This window comes from Trematomus bernacchii, unplaced genomic scaffold, assembly GCF_902827165.1.
Source record: "Trematomus bernacchii unplaced genomic scaffold, fTreBer1.1, whole genome shotgun sequence".
Taxonomy (NCBI): Eukaryota; Metazoa; Chordata; class Actinopteri; order Perciformes; family Nototheniidae; genus Trematomus; species Trematomus bernacchii.
Genome location: NW_022987839.1, coordinates 1,093,187 through 1,115,061, shown reverse-complemented (window position 1 = coordinate 1,115,061; position 21,875 = coordinate 1,093,187). Strand labels below are relative to the sequence as shown.

The 21,875-nt window shown below is 42.9% G+C and overlaps 1 protein-coding gene across 4 annotated transcripts in view; it reads left to right on the top strand.

Moving 5' to 3' along the window:
• The window catches only part of LOC117500375 (receptor-type tyrosine-protein phosphatase F), a 123,105-nt gene that overhangs the window by 55,579 nt on the left and 45,651 nt on the right, over positions 1 to 21,875 (top strand). For 2 of the 4 annotated variants that reach the window (XM_034153246.1, XM_034153244.1), the window contains exons 6-13: positions 1,820 to 1,930; positions 8,778 to 9,047; positions 9,862 to 10,443; positions 10,746 to 10,879; positions 11,686 to 11,830; positions 15,035 to 15,340; positions 16,161 to 16,354; positions 21,511 to 21,537. In XM_034153246.1, the coding sequence (XP_034009137.1) occupies positions 1,820 to 1,930; positions 8,778 to 9,047; positions 9,862 to 10,443; positions 10,746 to 10,879; positions 11,686 to 11,830; positions 15,035 to 15,340; positions 16,161 to 16,354; positions 21,511 to 21,537 (1,769 nt within the window). The remainder of the gene's footprint in view (positions 1 to 1,819; positions 1,931 to 8,777; positions 9,048 to 9,861; positions 10,444 to 10,745; positions 10,880 to 11,685; positions 11,831 to 15,034; positions 15,341 to 16,160; positions 16,355 to 21,510; positions 21,538 to 21,875) is intronic. The other 2 variants (XM_034153248.1, XM_034153247.1) reach the window with 1 other exon arrangement.

Here is a 21,875-nt window from a genome sequence, read left to right as displayed (position 1 = left end):
TTTCCTTTCACAACATGGACGTAAATAGTGGACGCTTGGGACCAGCTGTCTGTCTCACTGTCCATGAGTCCATGGCCCCTAATAAAGCCCATATTCCTATGTTTAACTCTTTGAGGTGGCTATTTGTCAGCCTCTGTTCCCCTTGACTTATTTTTCCACTGAAATGAGCTTGTAGAAGATCCATTGTTTGAGAAGTTGAAAGTAATTTAAAGCAGTTTTGCATTGCAGCTCTGACAACTGCGGTAACCTTGTACATTTCTGAAGTACTCACACTGTTTTCTCCCATGGGAAGGGGCAGATTGACAGATTGGTGACACCAGCATTAGTATGCAGGTGCATGTCATTGCTGAATCAGACAGCGCTGAGCTCAGCGTGCAAAGCAAACACCTTGGAGAGATATGTTGTCATGAGATCTGAGGTGATGTTATCACATGTCTCTGCCCCGCCCTGTTTCACTTCTCTTTTTTGGTCTCGTCTTGATCCGAGTCCCCTTTGGTTGGTGATGAACCTGTTTGTTGTATTCATCTCATACTGCATGATGTGAAAAAAAATGTATCCTGACATCATCGTACGCTGAGTATTTTTGTCATTTTCAAACAGCATGGTGGCTGTCTGCTAGTGCCATGCTGTTTTGAGACTTGATCAATGTTATCACTCACTTGTGACACACATATGTACTGCTGGGTGATGTCGTCTGGTTGTTAAACATGTGTTTTTTTTATTCTGGGATTCAGGTAAATTTTGCTGTTTTAGGTCTCTATTTGTATTTGTCAAATTAAAACTAAATGTATTAATACTTATATGATGGTTATAGACATGGTGTGTCAAAATGACCACACAGAAACATGTCTCCTGGGCGTTCATGCTTTGTCAGAAAAAACATGTTAGCCTTCTGTCTGATGACAACGGCTTTTTGGGATTGTGAATACTAATCTAAGCCATCTGGCAGAGGAGCATCTCCCTTAAGGGCTTCGTTGAGACATGGTGAAACAGTTGGTGATGGAAAAAACACAATTATGACCTCAATGCTAAATACCTGTTCAACAAAGAAAAGATACCTGCACCGCCTTTTGCTTTGCTGCACATCCTAGGCCCTCAAGAAAAAAAAACGTAATTAACAGTTTAGACATAAGTCACATTTACCTTTATATCAGTTTAGTTGGATATGGTTGCATTGAACAATTAGGATATACAAACACATGATTTACTCTTAGCTGAAAATCAGAATACTTAATCAGTAGAGTAGAATTTCTCTTGAGGCCCATAAGTGTAAATGATGTATTTGGTTAAACTGTGTAACACGCATATTACACAGTTGTTAGTATTAAGCAGTAGGCTGATTAGTTATATTGGATATTAACATCATATGTTATCCATCCGTCTGCTTTTGTTGTGTTTATTTTTCAGTAGAGCTGATCCTTTTCCTGGCTGAGATATATTACACAAACACTTTGGTTTGTCAATTATTTCCATAAGCAGGATGCCTAATGAGACTTTGACGGTTGTGACATGTTATTTAGATGATTAATTGACCTTCAGTCATGGTCCCTTTTTTTCTCCTTAACACGACTAGGGAAATATTCTGTTAGCAGGTTCATTAAATTCGTCAAATCAGCAAAATGTTAATGTTTTCGTAAACGATTTCTTGACAAAACTGCGTCTATGTAAGGGCTCTAAATGATGCATGAACTGGGTTAGGCTAGTTGACTACAGGCTCTCTAGCGAGTCACTGTACAGATATCTGCTGTGGTTTCATGCCAAATTACATCTCATATTCCACAACTGTCAAGACGGCTAAATGTGTTAATCCCCTACACAGGAGCTCTGCAAATCGAGATCAGCGAAGAGTCCGACCAAGGAAAATATGAATGTGTTGCCTTGAACAGCGCTGGGACCCGTTACTCATCTCCTGCCAATCTCTACGTACGAGGTAAAGTCAAGTTGTCTCTCTCAATTCTTGAATTCTCTTAAAAATCTGTCATTTCTGTTCTTTCAAACCCCAAACAGCCTTGCAGAGAACATCCTGTCTGCTTCATCCTTAATGTTCATGCCTTTAGTCAATGTGCTTTCAAAGGTACTGCCACACAGGTGATTTCAGTTGTTGTGTATGATAACAACTCTTCTCAGGAGTGTGTTGAAGTGTGCAGGCTGTGTTTGATTGACATCTTTCCCACCCTCCTATCAGCGTTGTTGCACCTGCCACCTGGGACAAACAACATCTTTGTAATTCTTATTGGTGCGTGGAGTAACTCAGCATGGCTCTGCCCGCCTTTAAACCTGAACAGAGCTCTAATTAAATAATAATTGAAAACACCTGTTAAAACACAGTGCCTTTGACAGTTGTGTAATTTCCACATTTGATGGCCACATTTATGCCATTATTGCTCTCTTTTTCTCTCTCCCACAACCGATTCTTTAACCGTTATCCTTGCCATGCTTTTCCTCCCATACCAATGAGTTAAACTAACCTCGACCTCCTGTTGGCCTGCGAATTCGGACAGGTGCCGCCGCTGTGAAAAGCAGCGGCATTGAAAACATTTTCTCCGCTGGCGTTGAAACCAATGCCAGACCTCCCTCCTTTCTTTTTTATTTTGACTGTATCGAAAGGCTCCATTATTCCCCCCCCCCTCGCACTACTCAGAGCTCCTGAAGGCATGGAGGGGTCTGGAGTTCCAGGGTTTGTTTTTGTTGTGGTGTCTCTGTGAGCACTAATGCAGGGCAAGGGCTGCATTGTACCTATCCTGGAAAGAGCGGGTATAGTAGAGAGTAGTCTAGGTCAGACCCTGAGGATAACACTATGTCTGATGTACATGAAACAGAATAGCTTCTCCAGTTGTTAGTGTGGGTGGAGGAGGAAGGGAGGGAGGGTGGGAGTAAAAGTGTCAGGGTAAGAAAAAGACTCTCTGCTTCATAATTTTTTTTAAAGCATACACTAGTATATCAGACAGGCTCTGCTATGGTTGATAGTACCATTGTCTTTTTTCATCCATCAAGATCAAATAAATATGTCTCTTATACCTTATACAAGAAAATACAAACCACTATTTAGGAAATGTTCAACTATGTTAAGGGAACAATTTTTCCTAAAGAATCCTATCACTTAAATATGACTACTCGTGTTTGGAATCAGTATTTTTCATGTAGGATTGTAGCCAAAAGATCAGAGGAAGGTAAAAATCATCCTCAAGGACTAGAGCAGCATCAAATACACAGATTAAACACTGTGGGCTCCAGAAGGTTTAGATCTTAAATCTTGACAGGGGGAGGTAGTCAGCCAAACAACCAAGGCGAGGGAGGGATGTAAGTCTCGCCTATTAATCAGGGCATGTCTGTCACAGGTGCAAACGCAGCTTTTTTTCCCCCACAGAGGTAATTACAGTATTTGTGTGGCGTGGCGCCAGCAGGGGCCTCGGGCCCAGCTAGTCTGTAACACCACCCAGGTAGCTGTCAACTCATTGGCCCCCGACACCAACTTCTCTGCCAGCCCCACCACACCAGTGGAGAGATAGAAATCAAACCAAGCGTAACCTTTTAAAAGTGTACTTGTCTGGAATAGAGAACAAAGGCTCCAGCCATGTTTTCATTCCGTCTTTGTGACTGCTGCAGGAATGAGGAGACGAGACCCGGGGCTGAGCTATCACCGGCCCGCCTGATTGGGTTTGAAACATGAGGGACTGAAGACAATTGGCCTTTGACATGCTTCTCTTCTTTTCCTGTTGTTATTACTTTTGTTTTTATCCTGACACACCAGAGGGGAGACTTAGGGACTGACAACATCTGCTTTCAAAGTTGAAAACATAACAAGCCTTGAAAGCAAACATGTCATTTGACAATCGTTACATTTCACAGTGCTGATGTGTAGCAGCAGGCTGTGAAAACGATCTTGAGTCCAATCTTCAAGCACAAAATACAAATTACACTTGGTATGAACAAATAAATAATATAATGTCACAATTATAAATGCATATTGATGTACAACATATTGTAGCAGTGCTAAATACAGTGTTTAATATTCCTTTTATACTGTCGAGTAAACTATGAGAATATATCACTCGAATAAAATAAACACCTTCTAAGAATTACATTCCCCCCCGGTTAGAACACCAAATGTAGCCTGAAATGTCAATAACGTAAGCACTACTTGAAGGTGACTTGAAAAGATTACTATTGGAGAACGAATCGTGGTATTATTCTCTATCTAACATCCGCCCACACCCGCACACACTCCTGTCAGACTTGCATTAAGTGGCTTGTTATTGGTTGGTGTTTGGTGTCTGCGAATCTGTTTCTGTGTTTTTCCACTTACCGTAGCCACCTGATCCAATTCCTGTTTGCAGGTACACAAACATACTGCCCGCACCACCCCTTTCTTGACATTTAAGAGCCACAAAAGAATGATGTCCTCATATTTCTGTGTGGGAGGGGAGAGGGTGAGACTAAAGGAGGATTTGAGGGGCTGCTCATGGATTGTTTTCCCCTTCCTATCTGTGCATTTGTTTACGTCCTTCCACTTCTCATCCATTAAGAGTGTGTACATGTTTGTAGGTGTGCAGGTGCACCCTGTTTGCTGTGGGTCGCTTTTGGTGACCCTCCTCCAAAGGTGGACTCCATCAACGTGGGCAGAATCACAAGCGCACTGTGATTTTACATGAGCGATCATTTGTCAAGTGCTTATCCCACAACGGAGGAGGGATGTCAGCTTCTGTCTGCCGGCTCTCCTTCATATATCCATGTGACATGTCAATATGTCACAGAGGATAAAGTGCTGCAGTCGGGCTTTTCTTTTACCAAAATATCTTCATGCTGTTCTATGTGTGTGTGTGTGTGTCTGCGTGTCAAGGAGGGAAACTTACAGAATGATAAATCCAGGAATATTTGATGGAGAAAAATTGTTGGAAACAGCTCTCTTAAGTGTGAGAAATGCCCTTTCAGCGTCTCCTTAATGATACAAAATTAAAATAGTGATCAACAACTTATAAGTTATATTATCAAAGATGTGTGAACTGCAATACAGAATGGTACAGATTCAAATGAAAAACAAATGATATAAAGTTTCCCTCCCTGATACCGATGTATGCATTACTTGCCTGTCTTTGCCATGTCACTAACCTCCACTGTGTCAACACAAGCACTTTCCTGTTTCACTGTGTTGTCTTCCTCTCCACTCTGTATCTCTCATTCCATCGCTCACCTTCATCAAATCACTTCATCTGCAAAAAGATCAACGTGGAGGTTGGTCATTTTCACTTTTAATCCCCTCCCTTTCAATTTGATGCAGACTGTAGGTGAGGTCAGCCCATCCTTCCCAGAGCCTCTAAAGCAGACAGTGATATCCCTTCCTTTAAAAAAAAACGAAATATGTGTAATAGCGCTCCCTCCCTCCCACCCATGCTAGTGTAACAGTGTTTGCATGAATCCCTGAATAGTTTTGCATGCCTTCCAACGCCACTCCCCCAAACCGTGTTTCGATTAGCCTCCCCAAGACACACAAGCATTCCCCATGAAGTGTGCTTAAGTCATTATTAAATCTCTCTGATGTTATGTTATATGCATTCTTCCCAACCACACCCTTAGCGTCAATCTCAACAACTTCTACCAAAACCCATAGTTCCTTTCAGCCTCAGACTTTCCATCCGCCTCCGTCAGCCTATCAGAGGTGTGTGGTGGATTACTCTGGTATTCAGGTGGCAACCGGATTTGTCAGGTGTTTAGCAGCAACACCCCTGCTCTCCCACTGAGAGACATGGGTATCAGAACTGACAAAGCCCCCCTCTGGGGATTATGTCTGTTTTGCCGCCATGGGCATCCTTTAGTAAGAGACTGACGGGTGTGATAGGCAAATGTTAGCGTAATGAGATGACTGTCTTCATGAGATGTTGTAGCAGGAGGCCCTGGAGAATCTTTGAAAACAAGTTTATACGTTTTCTTACTGTAAACATTTTGAAAAAAATCAAAACCAAATTTGACTGTTTAATGTCTGATCATTCCAACTTTTTAATAGCAATAAATGTGGTGCTTGGTCCACACATGTACACACTGAACCTGTTTTTTTAACTTCATTGATTATGATATTGACCTAACTGAGCTAATGTTTTGGAAATGATCCCTCCTCTTACTACACTGCTGACCTATAGAATATTTAAGAATGAGCTGGCAGTGGGGATGATCAGCCATCATGGCAGCATCGTCGCCCTGTTCTGCTGCCAGGAAGCCTCGGAGCCCGCTGACTCTGTGCCAGTTTGCGCAAATATTGATTGACTGGTCAGGTTCTGCTATCCTTGGGCACTTTGTCAAGGCAGTTAAATTTATAGGTATCCAGCAAGCAGGCATGCAGAGTGGAGACAGGGCTTATTTTGTGGTTTTGATAGAGTCCCAGAGCCCGTCTCTCAAAGCCGCTCTCAACAGGAGAGAGGCTTCGGGGGAATCGATAACAATTACCTGCCCTCTAGTCATTTTGTTCCACAGCACCTCTCCAAACTTAACCGCACGCCATGAATTATTCACAACATTAAGTGTTCAATATACACAGGCCCCATTGACTGACTGCTCTTAGCACTGTTTAGTCTATGGAATCATGAACGAATAACAGATACTCCGAGCTTAATGGTCTTACCCGATCCGCTCAGGTTTCTCTTCTTCAAAAGCATATGTTGTAAAAAAAGAAATAGCAGCACAGTTGTGTGAGAACTCATGTCACTAGCATAAGTGGAATAGTATTGTTTCTCTCGAAATATTCAAAGGAAAGTCTGTTGTGTATTAGTCATACTGAAAATCAGATGTTCAGTCATTTATAGGAGAACATTTGACCAAGTTCCCACTTATCTTCCTCTCCCAGCGTACTCAGGCTTGTGATCCTATCCCGTATCTTCCCTCTGCTCCCGTGCATGCTCTGCTTGAGAATGTCGTCCCTGTGCTGTTCCCAGGCTGGTCTCACTGCTCCTCCTGTCCACTGATTTCATTTCAAAAGCAACCATATGCCTTTGAACCTCAGAGAGCCGACGTCATCATGGCTGATGTTGATCTTTCTGGACTGTTAATATGTGTTTCCTGCATGAATCATTTCTCTATGAAGAAACTCTCTAAAGTTGTGCCCTCTTGTTCATTGAGTCATTTTGTAAACTTAATATGAATTTGCTGCGGTCATCATTACTCAGTCCTTCACCTTTGCTGACCTCATTACTGTTCCCAGTGTTTAATTGTTTTCATGTTGTGCCACACACTCAATGAAACGATTAGTTGTTATAAAAGAAACTGCAACGTTTTGATTTATCTGGGTAATTGTGTGAAACAAACAAAAGCCCAAATCCCTAAAAGTAAGTGTTGTGGCTGAGACTCAGGGTATTAATATTTGAATGAGATATCGAGCTAGGTGGTTTAAGCCCACATGATTGTATTGATTTAAAATAACAAATAGCAGCAGCAGTCTTCTATATATGGCACCTCAATTATTTTGGGGAAGATTCAGATAAGTGTGAACCAGTTCCCCCTTAGTATGGTACAGTCCAGAGAACCAGCCTTCTCCTGACTGGAATCTCAAAAGGTGCTTTTGTGTTTTTTTCCATTTCACCACATAATGAGGGGAATAACAAGCATGGCTATAACAACGTTCTGGTTCAAATTAGATTGGGGAGGGAGCGGTGAAGGGTGGTGGAAGGGAAGGGAAGGTGGGGGGAGAATCACATATGAAAATCCATTTTCATGGAGACCGGTGCAAAAGAGCAATTACAGTCAAGGACTTTTTTTCCAGAGAGACACAGAGATGTTGTAGTGCATTAGGGAAACAAGAAGTATGAATTATGCAGGGGTAGTGTATGCTGTTTTTTATTTTTTTAAACATACAACCAGCAGTCATGGGATAGCAATAATGGGTTCTCACTAGGGAGCTAAATGTTTGACTTGGCTTCATTTTCTCTATAATCAAAGTTAAAGAAATCAGAACTCCTCCTATCCTACATTCAGCACTTACAGTGGAAATGTACAGCATATCAAACATTTACCAGGTCTGACACTGATGGATGTTTACATAGCACTGTCAAGTGTGATTTGATTTGCCATGTCAAGCGGATAACTTTGTTAAGGTTGCCAAAAAGTTACCAGAAAAAGATCAGAGGTGTGTAAAATATGGCACGCATTTCTTGTGTACCTTTTATTTAGACGGTAAACAAGTCATATGTAAATGCTGGCAGCCTGTTTATTCTGGGCAAGCTTTTCAGTATTGCATGGAGCCTCTGCATCGGTGTTTGCCTAGTCCCTGGCGACGTCAATGGGCCCTTCTTGTCTCCATGGGAACCCTTTTTAATGTCAGCCTATCTGCATATCAGAACTGCACAAAGAGAGGGAGAAAGACAGGCTGAGCAGAAGGAGCCAGAGAGAGGGAGCGGGAGGAGAAATCAAACAATGCCATCTCCACAGGGTCCCTCAATGATGCAACTCTGGCTACCATTTGACACTCTGACAAAAGAGGGCCAGACATATTCTCCAGCAAAACTGGGCTATTTTTTGCTTATATCCCCTTTTGTAGGCAGGAGGATAAAACACCCCCTCAAAGTTTTTCTTGTGAATTGCCAGAGCCATTTTGTGACAGTCCCATTATTCCCATTGTGCCCGCCTGCACATTAGTACAAAAGCGATCAGCCCTCTGTTCGGGCAGCTTTTCTGAGTTAGCTTTTAGCCTTGAGGTAGAGCGAGACCATTCATGAAATCTTAGAAAACTGTCATATCCACCTGTCATATCCTAACTATTCACTATTTCCGCCTGCTTCTCTTCATCCCCTCAGTACGAAGAGTCCCACCCAGATTCTCCATTCCCCCCACCAACCAAGAGGTGATGCCGGGCGGCAGCGTCAACTTGACATGTGTGGCAGTTGGCTCGCCCATGCCCTATGTAAAGTGGAAGACTGGGGAAACTGATATCACCAAGGAGGAAGACATGCCTATGGGACGCAACGTGCTGGAGGTCATCAACATCCTCGTGTCGGCCAACTACACCTGCGTGGCCATCTCCCCTCTGGGCATGATAGAAGCCACCGCCCAGGTCACTGTCAAAGGTGAGGACATGTTGTTAAACTTTACCATTGATTTGAGTCACCCTCAGATCTGATAATTACATTTTATAAAACAGAATAAGCCACCTAAGGCCACTTCAACTTTCTGAACATAATCACCGCTGGCCTTGTGCTGTAGTATTTGGCTTTTGTTGACGCTGAGAGGTACAAATGCTATTTGCAATCTCTTTCTCAATGAGCATCGATGTCACGGCTGGTATGCATTTCTTTATTTGTGTTTCTTCGAGTCCTTTTTTTCTTAATCTAAGAGTTTGTGTGAAAGTGGCTCTACCCACCTGTGTTTGTGACTATGTAAGTGTGTTGTCTATCCATCGCAGTCTTTCTTATCAGTTGTAGTCTGTATTGATCCCACTTATGCTTCAACTAATCGATACACAGTTATTTAGAGGGTCCACAGTAAAGCAGACCCTCTGTTTGGTTTGTTTTTCTTGTACAGTCAAAACGGGAACCGCTCTTGCAATTTTCTTGTATTGTCGGTAATGACCAGGCCGGTTAAGAAATACAAAATTGAGTTTTCATTCTAGCTTTTCTATTCATGTGGGGATAATGGCTGCTGACAGCACGATAAGGATTAGCTTATGAAATAATCATTTCACTGCTATGAGTTACCGAATGGAGAATTACATGACCAGTCATGCCTTTTCTCCACAAGAGCTGATTTGAGCTGTATTGTGCCTACATTTTGAGAGTTTCAAATGTGTCAAACATCCAATTTCTCTCCAATTACCCACATGTCTAAAAAAAGAAGAAGCCTATTCTTAATATCAAAGCTAATACCATGTTTCTCTTTCCTCAGCATTGCCAAAGCCCCCCGCCTCTCTCATTGTGACAGAGACCACAGCCACGAGTGTGACTCTCACCTGGGACTCTGGGAACCCAGAACCCGTCTCCTACTACATGATCCAGTACAAAGCCAAGTCCTCAGAGAATGGCTTCCAGGAAGTGGAAGGTGTGGCAACTACCCGTTACAGCATTGGTGGACTTAGCCCCTACTCCGAGTATGAGTTTCGTGTCATGGCTGTCAACAACATTGGCCGCGGGCCGCCAAGCGACCCTGTGGAGACTCGCACCGGTGAGCAGGCCCCCTCCTCGCCACCTCTGCATGTCCAAGCGCGCATGCTGAGTGCCAGCACAATGCTGGTGCAGTGGGAACCGCCCGAGGAACCCAACGGGCAGATCCGGGGCTACCGGGTTTACTACAGCTCGGATCTGACTGCTCCGCTCAGCGCCTGGCAGAAACACAACACCGACGACAGCAGCCTGACTACCATCTCAGGCTTGACTCCTGATATCACCTACAGCCTCAGGGTGCTGGGCTTCACCTCTGTAGGAGACGGGCCACCTTCTGACGTCCTGCAAGTCAAAACCCAGCAGGGAGGTGAGCAGCCAACCACTGCGTGTGTTCATAATATGTAAATGTAAAGATGCCTTCGGTTAGGCATGCATAGTTAGCTGAAGTATTTTATGTGTTTTTCAGCGTTGAATTTATTGCATGTTACTACAACACATTTTAAATAATATTTGTCTTTTTGTTTGGTTCTACGCTGCAAATGCTTTTTCATAAGGTCCGCTTTTGGGAATTGGTTATTGCTGCTGACTCTGTGGAGAACATTCAGCTTTAGTAATGTGCTTTTCTTTTTGTTCCATTCATTCTTTAACCTCTCGCCCCTCTGTACCCAGTCCCTGCCCAGCCGTCCAGCTTTGAGGCCGATGCCGAGCTCGACAACCGCATCATGCTAACATGGCTGTGGCCCGTACAGGACCCCATAACTAAGTATGAGCTGGAGTACTGGGAGTCCAGCTCGGAGACCAAGGTTAGAATAACAACATGAAGTTTAACTTTTTTATAACCTAGTTTTTCTCTCCTACAGAGCGTCTTTCTGCATCATTCCATCTATCTATCTATTTATCTATCTATCTATCTATCTATCTATCTATCTATCTATCTATCTATACATCTATCTATACATCTATCTATCTATTTGTCTATCTATATATCTTCTATTTATCTATCTATCTATATATCTTCTATTTATCTATCTATCTATATATCTTCTATTTATCTATCTATACATCTATCTATCTATTTATCTATCTATCTATATATCTTCTATTTATCTATCTATATATCTATCTATCCATCTGTCTATCTGCTTTATCTCATTTACACTTTTCTCATTTGCACGAGGATCCATCTTGCATTTTATGATGCAATTTATCTGAATTGGAAGCCTCATCTGCAGCAATGTTATTGTAGTAATGCAGGCAACTCCCCAGCCGATGTGAAATATTTACTGTGGTAACAGACTGCAAAGTTGTTTGGTTCTGCCTCTCTGTCTGGTAGCCCTGTGTTCAACTCTGCTGGACCACTGCACCAGTTGTAAACTAGAGGACAATTTGTAATTGGAACGAGCTGCTCTCACATTTGGCTGCGTGCTCTGCTTTGTGTGCCTGTAGGAAGGAGACACAGCAGTCGAGGCTTTAGGATTTCAGTGGGAGATTATTTCCTCCATGTCAAAACAATTCAACAACTACTACCCATATAGCTCGACACATGAAAAGACATGTCTGACTGTCTTTGATTATTTATTCAGTGGTATATTTCTGTCTTGCTGTCTAGATACATGTGATCTTCGACCCAGCTGGCTCCTATGCTGTTGACGGTCTGAAGCCTGACACCTCGTACCGCTTCTCTCTGGCAGCCCGATCAGAGATGGGTTTAGGCGTCTTCACCCAGCCCATCGAGGCTCGCACCGCCCAGTCCAGTAAGTCCGCCATTTCCCCCCTCTTGTCTTTTCTACTTGTTGTCCACTAACCAGCTATTTTGTTGTGCAACCGTCCCCCAAAAACCAGCTGAAGCAGGTTTAGGTTTAGGCAGGACAATTTCATAGAGCTTAAATAAGACAGAGTTGGCAATTTGAATGTCAAGTCCATTTCAGCAGCACATAAAGTGCTGACAGTGCAGCCCTCCCGGTCAGCCTCACGCTTCCACCACCTCCCCTCTGTCACCAACACTAACCCTCCTGTCCGTCTATCTGAGGGCAGGCCCTGTGTTCAGTGTCAAAGGTAGGTTCAATGTGTCCTGTTCCCACATTCCTGAATTGTGCTGTGTTTTTTTCCTCATATCATTATGTGCTTTTACAGTGCCAGCACTCAAAATGTCACTCTCTGCCAGCCGACTGCTGTTATTATTGCTGCGGTGGCACCATCGTTGTACTTTATCACCCGGGAGGCTTATATACAGTCTATTCGTGCCATGCATTTGTCCTGTACTAAACTACCTTTTATTTAAAACAAAATGTTCTCATGAATAAAATGTACTTTGCTTATATATATATATAATTGATACAAATAAAAGTGTAACCTTTAACTGACACAATCTGCTACAGAGAGAAGACCTATCACCAGGTTTAGTTTATTACAAACACTGGTTTGCAGAGAGAAATGAACCCGAACACAGAGACATTTAATTTCAGCCTGCTGTCAAGTTACTCATGGAATTAACGTTAATTAGTAACAGCTGATTTGAGTGCACTCCAACTGATTTGCACCTTCAAACACTCTAATTTTCACACTCATATGCTACAAAATGCTGTATTGAAGAGCGCTGCAACACGTCCAGGCTGTTTTTTCTATTACTTCGCAATGGGCTGGAAAATAATACAAAAATACTGCACAATATATGGATATCTCTTTTTGAAATCTTTCCGCATTCGGACAGACATATTATTGAAGAGTTATTGCCTCTGACAACCACAGAGTTATATAACTGTCAATTAAAATCCAGGTGGGGATGAGTCCATATCCTTGGGCCTCTTGACAGCAGCATTCACAAGGACACCGAATTTGGAAAACATTATTTGGATGTCATGCGGCTGGAGGATGGTGTGCCTGATATGAGCTGCAGATTTAGGAAGAATCTGAGGCAAATAGGCAGTAGCAAAGTGTGACATTTTCCAGTGCTGCATTTAATTGGTTAGAATACATTTGTTTTAAGATTCAGAGCAATGAACATAACTCAACTGAACATATATGATGAAACATGATGCTGCTTCACCTGAAATGAAACAGGACATTATAAAACTAACAGAGATAACTCATATTGATAATAATACAGCTGTTCTGTATTTGTGTTATATATTGGGCTATATCATGTGGATGAAGCGGGGGCAGATAGAAGTATTGTATCTTCTTCATCGTCCTTCTTTGTCTTGCTCATTTCTGCCTTAGAGGCATATGCTTTTCCTGTTGTGTTGTCCTCCCCTCTTCCTATTTGACTTTGATGTAGTAGATGATTACATCTGGACATCCATGACACAATCTAATTAATAAGATTCAGTCACCTTTGGTACAACATGGTGTTGTCTTGTCTTTGTAGTTTCCTGTCCAATCCCAGGACCAGGGTCTACCTGAGGAGACTCAAGGGGAATATCATGTTCTGCCAATAGCTTGTTTGATTCATATGTTGGGATAACTGTTCATTGCTCTGCTTATTACAAAATACATTTCATAGGCATGCTTCTAAGAACACCTTAGTATAAATGTTCCTTTTCCTGTTTCATTTTATTCTCCTGAAGTTTAATCTTTTTACAAGTTGAGTTAGATGCATGAAATGCACGCTGTTGTGTTTGTTTACAGTGTTATTATTTTGTATCTTTTTTAAATTGTTGGTTTTCTGTCTTTCCCTCTGGACTTGAGAGCTTACAAATATACTAACTGCTGCTGAAATAATAATATGGCATATTGATGTTACATCTAGACATTCAATTCAAAGATTTGATGGCCTGCTGGACTGTCACTTTAAGACCTAAGTCATACAACTGCAACATTGCTGGTTTGATTATAGTCATTAAAATCAAAGCATGTTGTTGTAGTAAATCTTGACTTTTAGGAATATGTCCCATCTTTTAATCATAGCAATATTGTTTTTCATCAACCAAATGTTGACAATAGTTGAAATGCTGATGGCTGTTATTGATTATAAAATGATAGCTTTTTGTATGACTTCGGAGGCAGCCCAGTGTTTCTCAGCAGCATAACTGATCAGGGTCGTACAAACACAGTTACTAGTTACAGTTAGTATGAAGCACAGAGCTTCTGCATCAATGTGTGAACACCATACAACACTGTCAAGCACTTGTTCACGCACTCACACATCTATGGCCACTTTATTGCTGCCTCTACATGCTGCGAAAGGCAGCACGACAGTTAGGGATAAATGACGTCTTTATAAAACCATAGCCTTGTAAAGATTTCACACATTTTTGTTCGGAACAGCCCGCCCTGTAGTTTCATGGCCTCCCACATAAATAAAGTGCCAAACTCATCTTTAGCAGTAGCCTGGTAATGTGTTTTTGCAGCCAATCTCTCAGTCCGGAGGCACCATCCTGTTTAGTATGAAAGCTTTTTGTACTCGGTATAAAAATTAAATGTTATATTCAAACCTACAGTATGAGTGCAAAATATGTGATTCTCACTAGCTTAGAAAGGGACTCAAAAAAGACTTTTGTTACAAGATCAATAATGTCTTCAAAACATAGAATATGTCATGTACTTAAGAAATAATTAATATCTGGAAAAAAAACGCAGCATAAAAATACGTTTTGTGTCATATAGGGGGAACAGATAGGCATACAGTAAGGGTCATACAGATCCATTACATTTTCATTTAAAAGACTCACCTACGACACTTTTTATTTTCCAAGGTTAATGTGTTATGCCTTAGTGCAATAGAAAATATTATACAGTTTGAGTCTTCATGTTTAGATTTATTTTGCATTCACACTGAAGGTGGTGAAACTCAAAAATACTACATTGACATTTTGGAATATTTCATTATAATTTTCATATTGGCAGTTCAAAAAGCTTCCATAGTTTTGTGTTTTGTTTGCCTGTGTTTTAGTTTTTTTTCTTTTCGTTTGCTTGATCCGTTCCCCCGTCCATGTTATTGTGCTCCCCTCCCCCAACAGCCCCATCCGCCCCCCCTCAGGATGTACACCTGGTCAGCCTGAGCTCCACCAGCCTCAAGGTGAGTTGGGTGGCCCCGCCCGCCGCTAGCCGCCACGGCGCCATTGTGCGCTACACAGTCAGCTACCAGGCCATGGCGGGGGAGGACACGGAGCGGCATGAGGTGCCAGACATCGGAGCAGACGCCTCCAGCCTATTGCTGGAAGGCCTGGAGAAGTGGACTGAGTATCAGGTGTGGGTTAGGGCTCACACTGACGTGGGCCCGGGCCCCGAGAGTGCCCCAGTGAGGATGAAAACCAGAGAGGATGGTAGGTGGAGACTCCATGAAGCAGAGCGCTCTGAGATTCTTTCTGCTTGGGGCTGCCAGTCATTTTCTTCCCTAATTCTTTTTAACTTCTCCTGCAAATTTCTGTGTGGCCTGATGGTCATTTCTGAGTCAATGATGGTGGTAGCAGAGAGGGTCGCCTTCTCTTTTTTTCCTCTTCTTTCCAGCTCACTTTCTGTAGCTTTAACACTTTATATATTTGGCAGGTGAAGGCTCATCACCCCAGGCCAGAGCTCTGCACCACTCTCCTCTGCTCTCCCTGTTTGAATGCTTCTCTTGAGTTCTTTCTTCTGTTCTGAGGAATAGAAGTGGAGCAGACCCCCCCCCCCCCCCCACTCCGTTCTATCGCTCTTGCCTCTTTTTCCTCACTCTTTCCTCGTTTTGTTGATAGAGAGCGGCTGTTCCTAGGAGAGACTTGTCTATAATTAATGTGTTTGAAGTTTGCTGCAACACAGCTAATTTCATACTGAAATTAAGGGCATTACAGACATCGCTAGACCACATGGTGTCCCGCATAGGGTGCTTTGGGGACACAGTAGACATAGAAGAACTGAGTAGAGATGCTTTTGATTAATGGCCGAATCTAGTATCGCTTCCTTCTACAGAGCACCAAAGACTATAAAAAATACTCAGGAGTCATTATTTTTGATAGTTTTTGGCGCCTCATCGCAAAACACAGGGAAGTCAGGAAAATAACTAACTCAGCACATTTTCTGAGTCTCTCTAACTGTCTGTCTCTCTCTTTCGGTCTGCATTCTGCTTTCTCTCCCTCACTTGCCCGTCCGTTTTTTTCTGGTTTCCAGTGCCGGGAGCACCCCCCAGGAGGCTGGAGGTTGAGGCCATTAACTCCACAGCAATCCGGGTAACCTGGAAGCCGCCCCTGCAGGGGAAGCAGCACGGCCAAATCCGAGGCTACCAAGTCATCTTCTCTCGGCTGGAGAACGGTGAACCTCGTGGCCAGCCTAACATCATGGACGTGGCTCTGCCAGAAGCACAGGTACCGGATGATGTCTTATTCTTTTCCAGTCTCTCTTTCTCCTTCGATATCTGTCTTATGTTCATTTCCCATTATTTTCATTCTCCACCGCTCCCGTATTCCCTTCCATTCTGTGAGTTCACACTTCATTTCCCCCGTAACGTGTGACACACATGGACATTTCTTTCAGTTGACTTGCTGTACCCCTGCCCCCCCTTTTTATTTTTCCATCTTTCTCCACATGTGACATTTGACTCTAAATTGGTACCCTGCTCCCACAGCTTTGGATTAGCTGTCGTAACAAGATCCATTCTAATTATACAGTAATAGCTATTAAATATTTGATATGTGTTACATCGGGATGGGGCTTAGTGGAATCAATGCACCTCTTTTTGCAGGCTTTAGCAGTAATACATATGCACTGCCTTGTTACCATGTTTATAAATTAGAGTTATTTTCCCGACGCCGCCCTCTACACATTAATGCAAGCTGCTCCGAATCGCCCAAAGCTATGTGACACCATGAGATGGATGAGAGATTGTAATCCTTAAGAGGGATTCAGAGATTCATGAATATTTTAAAACCAAAAACCCCACTCTCACTTTTTCCCTCTCTCCGGGAGAGGAGAGACCAGCTTAAGAGCCTCCTTCGGATTGTTTGCCGGGAGTAACATTTGCGCGAACACGCATTCACTCGCACCCCCGATGGCCTCACAGAAAAACATCTAATTTGAACAAGTAAGCGCTCCCTGGCCGCAGGAACACCACAGCAAATCTGAACAGCCTTGCATGTCTCTCTGAGCAGTGTTTGGTGATAAATGCTTTGCGGCAGCATTTAGGGAGACCAACAGGTTGCTGGTTCATTCCCAGGCAGTGCACACTGCTGTGCCCTTGAGTGGAGCTATTAACCCTCATTTGCTTTGTCTAACACCCCGCTGTCTTAAGTCTTATCGTTGCAGAGGAGGAAGCACTGTCAAAGTCACCTTGGAATGATGCGTCAGATGTGATACCCCCAAGTGACGCTAAGCAGACTTTGCAGATCCCAGTTGTGTAGCCGGGAATTCAGTGATAAATACATAATGACTAAATCGGTGTGTTGTTGTAAAGCCACCCAAATGGAATATCTCACATGGGAATTTAAAGTTTAAAAATGACTGCAATTTTGGCAAGATTTCACTTGGATCATTTAGAACTGCTTAGGTGAAGCTCTGGTTGATATTACCTGTCCCTGTCTTCACACCTGGCCCTTTGTTTTGCCGCAGTATTTTTCTGGCAGCTGCTGCTGACAGTTCATTGTTGTCTGACTGTGTACCAGAGGGCCTGACAGTCAGGACAGCATCATTGTTCTGAAGAAAAAGTCAAAAACATGGGGGCCGCTTGTCTTCCTAGAAGCGCTTTGGACATGTTTAGTGTGACTTTGTTTTGCGTTATGAAAACTGAACATGACCCTACCTGTTGTGAAAACAATATGTCTCTTCCCTGCCAGGTTCAAACAATAAACAATAAGACACACTCCAACTTGGCGCTCAGGGAAGCTCTCATGATCCAGTTTGAAGTCCAGGACACTTCACAAGCTCACAGTTCCCCCCCTGGCAAAAACAGGATTTTTCTCCACCCTCCTCCTTTGTTATTCCTTTTCTCCTTATCTCTAACTCCCCTCCCTTTCTCTCCTGTCCCCCTTTTGAACCCGTCCTGCCTGTGAGGCCCGTTGAATAATTACCAGAGGCTTGCGTGCAGGTTGGTTACCCTTGATTGAGTCATCTCAACAGATTCTTTTCTATGAGACAACGCTGAGTAGCCAACCTGCAAGGACCTGCCCAGACGTCACTACAGACCACACAGTCAGCTGACGCTCCCTTGGCCACGTTCACCCAACTGGATTTAGAACAATCCCTTTTTTTCTCACATGTCTTTCCTTTCCCGTACCCTAACAACAAGTGGAAAAAACGACCGGTTAGCATGAACAGACATGCTCACCGTTAGATCAACCTTGCAGTAGGCAAGTAAGTTCATGACTCATGCAAATGGCACAAATGCACACCTGTAATTGATGATGAATAACAGGAAGAAAACAATTTGCTTCTATCCTGCCACATCCCAGAGTGACTCTGCCTAAGGTGTTGTGAAATCAGTTCCATATCCACCCTTTTCACCTGCAATGAATGCAAAGTAAGCCTGCCAGGGGGGGAAAGAAAGAACTGATTTTCCAGGGCTTTCACAACATAACACAACCTCACCTTTAGGGTTCAATGACAAATCTGAGCAGACGGATTGGATTGCAGATTCTGTCAAAATGGCTATCACCTCTCCCCTTGTCTTTGTGTCTCTGTTTCGAGCTCCTTCTCTCCTCTTCACCCTCTCTCAGGGTTAGCTGAACGCTGTGAGGAGAGCTTGTCTGTGCGTGGGTGTTTTAAGCGCCTCTTTTCCTTTCAAGCAGGAACCCACACAGCGCCCTCATTTCCCTGCTAAATTTAAACCAGAGGCCATGTTAACATTATGATGTTATCGACCTCTTTCTAACCATACTTCTATTGGGAAAGTGGCCTGAACCTGAGTGGGCAGCTCCACACCACATAGCCTGCTCCATCACTATGCATTCATAGCAACCACCAGGCTCATGTGTTTCATATAGGCCTCTGTATAAGTTGTCCTAAAACGGCGTGATTGAGTTGGAAGCCGTTAACCCAACCGTCTGCCTTTCTATACATTTTTTTGCACAAGTTTGCCTTCCTGCACAAGTTAGCCTTTATCTAGCAATACTTTTCCAGGTTCATTTTGTTTGACCACTCATGCGTTTTTGTAGTGTGTGTGCGTTTGTGTGTGTAGGAGCGAGCGAGCAAGGCAACGCCTCACTGCGTCTGCGGCCTTCAATGCCTCAGATTGAAGTTGAATGTGAATCGGGGGGGAAAAAAAGAGAAAAGAAGCACCTCAGCCCGTTTCACTCCATCAATCATGACAGCTCCTTCTCTTCCACATCACTCGCTCCCATTTTTATAGCCACACATCTCAGCCCATGTCATCACATTTGCATTCACCCGCCTGCAAATTATACCGCTCCGTTTCCACAAACGACGCTTATCAGCAATGATGTGTTTTCAGCTTGCGTTGGGATTCGAAATATAAATGGGGGATAATTTATAATTCTCCAATGGATCTAAGCAGAAAGCAAAAGCAGTTGCGATAGAAAGGGATTAGCCCAAGATGAGATAGGAACTCTTGCGAACCTTAATGTGTTCGCTGCTCTGTTGACATACTGAGTGGAGTCGACGGTAAACAAATTAAGCAATTAGGCAAGTAGCAAACTGTTATTCATGGAGTTAAGTAGCAGCTGTTCTTAAATGCTACTCTTTAGTGCTCCGCTACGTCAGGGGAGCATGAGGCAGCAGTTTTGGATGCAAGAGTCTCAACCAGTCGCAACTGGGACCAGACAAAGGCGTAGCTTATGCTTCAGTTAGCTGGTTCTTGATAAAGAGCCTTCCACATTGGAGGAGGGCGGAGAAGTTTGGTCTTTTGTCTTTTCATATGCCAACAGTCAATGGAGGATGATAAACACGTCCCTCTAGTGCACAATGAATCAGCAGTGTGTGAGGCTCACACCCTTTGTTTTCTAAAAGTCTGGAGAGCAAAAAGGGAAAGATGGGCAGGCACCACTGCTGAATAATGTCTGGAAAGGCATGTGTGGACTGTCTGAACTTCATGTTGTTCTTCTTAAAGTTCAACCAAAATAAAATAAGACATCATTTCTTGATTACGTCTAATGATATCTTCATGGTATCTAAAGTGTTGTGATAATTGCTACATTTTTAAGACACGCATCTGCCTCAAAGTCTGAACAATATCTGATTGTACTTACTTGTTGTTAAGGACCTCCCAGTTTCTCTTCTTTGTAAACACTTTAGCTGCAGAAAAAGTCAACTTAGAAGAAGACTTTGCAAAGAAAATGTCTCAAAAGAAATAATCAGAACATTTGTATTTTATGCAACAGCTGCATAATTTTACTCTCCTGGTAAAAAATTGTCTAATTCTAAATGTTTGGATAATCGACTCAATTTCCTGAGCAATGCTTTTTTGTTACTTTTTACTTTTGAACTTTTCAGGTAAACACAATCTTTAAAGTGGTGCTCTTACGCTATTGCTTGATTAGGAACTTGTTCACAAAGACCTCGATTAAATCAAGCAGTTGATTAGTAGAAAAAATCACAAGAGTGTTAGTTTTCTAATAATGTATTTAGTTGCGGACATCACTATTTATTATTTTATTGTGTTGCATTGTTGGAGAAGCCTGTGACCTAAGATTTTCAACGACATAATTACTCTGTAGCTAGACAATAAAGAACCTTGAACCTTGAACTATTTTGCATTGTTGCCCACTTCACCAGCAGCTCATGTTGTAGTTGCGCACTAATGTCCGAATGTAATTGCCTGCCGACAGCACTCTAACCCATCGTCCTCCCTAAAGCCCCCTCCCCTTCTATGTTCTCCATTTGGTCCTACATCAGTGTCACCAGTGTCATCTCTGCTGCCCCTTGTCAGCCGGCCACCCATCAGTGAACTCCTCCACAGCAGCTCAACTGTGGAGCGGGTTTCTAGTAAACACCAGCAGTTGCGTTCTGCATCGATGGGGTTTGATATCACAGGGCTAGCATAGCAGCGCTAGTAATAGGATTTCACGCTCGGCACCGACGGAGCCCCGCGGCACGAAATGGGCTTTCACTTCCCCCGGGAATCACTTGGCCAAGCACAGAGAGCACGGAGAACATTTTGAAAACATATTGAAATATAATGAATAAAAGGCCCTCCCTCCATTTCTGGAAAGAGGAACTGCTTCAGAGATTCTGCATATTTTATGTCCACAATGAGATCATTATCATACTGAATAGAGGTGTTCTGTGATTAAGGGAGAGAGATTTTTTTATTACAGGTAAATGAGAAACAAGGCAGTGCATCATAAACAATAATGAGTTTAAGAGCCATTGCTCAACTTAGCCACACAATTTGTTTTTACCACTTACCTTTTTACTCCTTCACTTCCATCCCTCTGTGTGTTTTGCATGACTCTGTTTACACCTACATTCATCTACCTTTAAGCGAAAAAAAGACAAGTGCTTTTTTTCCCGTTGTGTTGTCTATGACTCATTTCTCTCCCCATCCTGTGTCCTGTGTCTTCTCTCCCATCAGTGGAATATTGAGGAGTCCACCGAGCATGTGAGTAACCCTCATGTGTGCTGCTGGGTTGTCATGCAGGGCAGGCTCTTCTCCCCTCTGCAATTTGGGGGTGCTGTGTGTGCTTGTGTGTTTGGATTATCAATTGTGTGTGTTTTTATTTATTTATAAACCATGCTTGCAATCCACTCGGTGTGAATACTCATGTTGGATCATAACCACAGCAAGACATTTGTTTCCTGGTGTGTGTGTGTGTGTGTGTGTGTGTGTGTGTGTGTGTGTGTGTGTGTGTGTGTGTGTGTGTGTGTGTGTGTGTGTGTGAAATATTCTCTACAACCAAAAGCATGAGGATTATTTCCACTGATGATTCAGTACAAAAA